General features: G+C 42.1%; 1 protein-coding gene across 1 annotated transcript; it reads left to right on the forward strand.

Moving 5' to 3' along the window:
* Positions 1-947: 947 nt before the first annotated feature.
* LOC137572532 (uncharacterized) lies at positions 948-2,858 on the forward strand. The gene is made up of 3 exons (XM_068284271.1): positions 948-1,125; positions 1,177-1,722; positions 2,665-2,858. Exons 1-3 carry the CDS (start codon positions 948-950, stop codon positions 2,856-2,858), a joined length of 918 nt encoding a protein of 305 aa, XP_068140372.1.
* The last annotated feature ends 1,503 nt before the right edge of the window (positions 2,859-4,361 follow it).

The following is a 4,361-nucleotide window of genomic DNA, read 5'->3' on the forward strand; positions in this document are numbered from 1 at the left end:
AAATTCTTAAATTTGCCGGTTACTACTGAACTTGCTGTAAACAATTTGCGAAACCTTGTGGATGGTGCTGATGAAGTTGTACGGGGCTAAGCGCTCTTGGTTGTGATTCTCGTGACCCATGGCTTATACATATTTTGCTGATAAAGTTAGATGTCGACACACGTCAAGTCTGGGCGGAACATAGCAACTCAAATCGTGACAAGGTGACCATTGATGATTTTTTGGAATTTCTTACAGGTCGCTGTGACGCGTTGGAGACGTGTTAGCCTACCATTTCACCCAGTGTTCAAAATCGAAGGCAAACCATCGTGCATCATACCACTGTGCAAAGAACAGTAACTCCATATTGTTCATACTGCAATGAGTCTCATTTTATTTCAAATTGCATGAAATTTAAAGAACTTGATTTGAATTCCCGTCGCATGTTTGCATATAAAACCAGATTATGTTACAACTGCCTTAGTAAAGATCATCAAGTCAAGAAATGTAAGTCAACCTTTAATTGTCGCCTATGTAAATTAAGGCACCACACATTGATACATGTAGAGCAATCAGACGCCTCTAATGTACAAGCAGAGTCAACACAGCGGGCAAATCGTAACGCAGAGTCACATAACTCTGGATTGGCGCATTTCGGTCCGGCTGTTGCTCATCACACTTTGGAAACTATTCCTGCGGAAGCTAAGCAAGCAATTCTACCTACTCTTTTGGCTACTGTAATCGACGCATGGGGTAACAAAACTATTTGTAGGATCCTACTCGATACAGGGTCGTCAATCACGTTGGCGACTGAAGCATTTGTTCAACGTATTGGTGTTACACGAACACACGCCCGGATATCAGTTTCAAGTCTCGCCGCCAATAGTGCTGGGGTCACTAGAGGGCGCTCAACAATTCAACTATATTCGCGGACCAATTCACACTCTATTGAAGTCACTACGCTAATCATGAGTGTACTAACGTCATCGATACCAGCGCATGCGATCAATACGAGCTCATCCCACTGGAGACAGATTCGTCAGTTGAAGCTGGCTGATCCCTCATTCCACATACCTAATGCTATCGACGTGATCCTGGGTTCGGATCAACTATGGAATCTCTACTTAGGAGAGATTAAAACATTTGGTAAAAACAATCCTATTGCTTTTAATACAAAATTCGGTTGGGTCATTGCAGGTTCATATAGCGCTGCAAGTGACAGCGTAATGCCAGTATTTTCCTATCATGCTCATGAAGACCTCGACACACTGGTTCGGACTTTTTTGGAGATAGACAACGTTCAAGCATCAAAAGCCACAATTGAAGCCACCGATCCAGTAGAGCAACACTTTGGAAGTACACATACCCGCACACAAGATGGAACGTACATCGTCAACTACCCATTTAAGGATGAAGCCCCACCCATCTACCCAACATTGTCTCAGGCTAAGCAACGATTTAGTTCATTGGAACGACAATTTCGTAAGGATTCTCAACTTAAGCAGCAATATGTGAAGTTTATAAACGACTACGAAAAACAAGGACACATGGAACTTCTATCACAGATGCAAATAGACGAAAACCCTGATACTTGTGTATATTTAGCTCATCACGCTGTACTTAAACCAAGCAGCTCGACTACAAAATGTCGCGTTGTATTTGACGGATCTGGAAAGGATGAGAAGGGTTTCTTGCTAAATGACCGGCTTCACATAGGACCATCTATACAAAGAGTTTTTGGGAGTATGTCTACGTTTTCGACAGCATCGTTATGTATTTTGCGCTGATATAGAGAAGATGTTTCGCAGGATTTTAGTGTCATCCAAGCACACTAATTATCAAAGAATTATATGGCGCAAGGAAGAAGACGAACCATTTCAGCATTATCGTTTGTTAACAGTTACTTATGGATTAGGCCCATCGCCATTTCTAGCTGTACGAGTTTTAAAGCAACTCGCCGATGATTATCAAGAGAAGTACCCTTTAGCATCAATCGCGTTGGCAAGAGACGCATATGTTGATGATATTCCCACCGGATGCGATTCAGTGAACGAGTTGATCGCACTTAAAGATGACCTTATTTCGTTACTGGCACACGTCAAGTCTGGGCGGAACATAGCAACTCAAATCGTGACAAGGTGACCATTGATGATTTTTGGAATTTCTTACAGGTCGCTGTGACGCGTTGGAGACGTGTTAGCCTACCATTTCACCCAGTGTTCAAAATCGAAGGCAAACCATCGTGCATCATACCACTGTGCAAAGAACAGTAACTCCATATTGTTCATACTGCAATGAGTCTCATTTTATTTCAAATTGCATGAAATTTAAAGAACTTGATTTGAATTCCCGTCGCATGTTTGCATATAAAACCAGATTATGTTACAACTGCCTTAGTAAAGATCATCAAGTCAAGAAATGTAAGTCAACCTTTAATTGTCGCCTATGTAAATTAAGGCACCACACATTGATACATGTAGAGCAATCAGACGCCTCTAATGTACAAGCAGAGTCAACACAGCGGGCAAATCGTAACGCAGAGTCACATAACTCTGGATTGGCGCATTTCGGTCCGGCTGTTGCTCATCACACTTTGGAAACTATTCCTGCGGAAGCTAAGCAAGCAATTCTACCTACTCTTTTGGCTACTGTAATCGACGCATGGGGTAACAAAACTATTTGTAGGATCCTACTCGATACAGGGTCGTCAATCACGTTGGCGACTGAAGCATTTGTTCAACGTATTGGTGTTACACGAACACACGCCCGGATATCAGTTTCAAGTCTCGCCGCCAATAGTGCTGGGGTCACTAGAGGGCGCTCAACAATTCAACTATATTCGCGGACCAATTCACACTCTATTGAAGTCACTACGCTAATCATGAGTGTACTAACGTCATCGATACCAGCGCATGCGATCAATACGAGCTCATCCCACTGGAGACAGATTCGTCAGTTGAAGCTGGCTGATCCCTCATTCCACATACCTAATGCTATCGACGTGATCCTGGGTTCGGATCAACTATGGAATCTCTACTTAGGAGAGATTAAAACATTTGGTAAAAACAATCCTATTGCTTTTAATACAAAATTCGGTTGGGTCATTGCAGGTTCATATAGCGCTGCAAGTGACAGCGTAATGCCAGTATTTTCCTATCATGCTCATGAAGACCTCGACACACTGGTTCGGACTTTTTTTGGAGATAGACAACGTTCAAGCATCAAAAGCCACAATTGAAGCCACCGATCCAGTAGAGCAACACTTTGGAAGTACACATACCCGCACACAAGATGGAACGTACATCGTCAACTACCCATTTAAGGATGAAGCCCCACCCATCTACCCAACATTGTCTCAGGCTAAGCAACGATTTAGTTCATTGGAACGACAATTTCGTAAGGATTCTCAACTTAAGCAGCAATATGTGAAGTTTATAAACGACTACGAAAAACAAGGACACATGGAACTTCTATCACAGATGCAAATAGACGAAAACCCTGATACTTGTGTATAATTAGCTCATCACGCTGTACTTAAACCAAGCAGCTCGACTACAAAATGTCGCGTTGTATTTGACGGATCTGGAAAGGATGAGAAGGGTTTCTTGCTAAATGACCGGCTTCACATAGGACCATCTATACAAAGAGTTTTTGGGAGTATGTCTACGTTTTCGACAGCATCGTTATGTATTTTGCGCTGATATAGAGAAGATGTTTCGCAGGATTTTAGTGTCATCCAAGCACACTAATTATCAAAGAATTATATGGCGCAAGGAAGAAGACGAACCATTTCAGCATTATCGTTTGTTAACAGTTACTTATGGATTAGGCCCATCGCCATTTCTAGCTGTACGAGTTTTAAAGCAACTCGCCGATGATTATCAAGAGAAGTACCCTTTAGCATCAATCGCGTTGGCAAGAGACGCATATGTTGATGATATTCCCACCGGATGCGATTCAGTGAACGAGTTGATCGCACTTAAAGATGACCTTATTTCGTTACTGAATGAAGCGAATTTCAAACTTCACAAATGGAGTTCAAATTGTGACGCACTTCTACAAACAATCCCAAAAGAAATCTGTGAACATCACCCTTCGAACGAAACATTAACAATTGTACAAATTCTAGGTCTACACTGGAACTTCTGCAAAGATGATTTATCAGCAAATTTCAGTAACCAAAGGGGAGGCGCAAGTTCCAAGCAAACGGACTTTGTTATTTGACATTGCGAAGCTTTATGATCCACTTGGCATTTATGGACCCATTACAGTTATGCTCAAAATCCTATTTCAAGAAAGTTGGATAACTTCGTTGCCGTGGGATGAACCTTTACCAGAGAAACTATGTGCGCGCTGGCACGTAGTACGAGAAGAGCTTTGCC

Source organism: Drosophila tropicalis, unplaced genomic scaffold, assembly GCF_018151085.1.
Source record: "Drosophila tropicalis isolate 14030-0801.00 unplaced genomic scaffold, ASM1815108v1 contig_381, whole genome shotgun sequence".
Classification (NCBI taxonomy): Eukaryota; Metazoa; Arthropoda; class Insecta; order Diptera; family Drosophilidae; genus Drosophila; species Drosophila tropicalis.

Coding starts and splice junctions, on each gene's coding strand:
- LOC137572532 (XM_068284271.1), top strand. CDS start 948: ATGAGTGTACTAACGTCATCGATACCAGCGCATGCGATCAATACGAGC. Junction 1,126..1,176: donor AGGAGAGATTAAAACATTTG/GTAAAAACAATC, acceptor GGGTCATTGCAG/GTTCATATAGCGCTGCAAGT. Junction 1,723..2,664: donor TATACAAAGAGTTTTTGGGA/GTATGTCTACGT, acceptor AACTATTTGTAG/GATCCTACTCGATACAGGGT.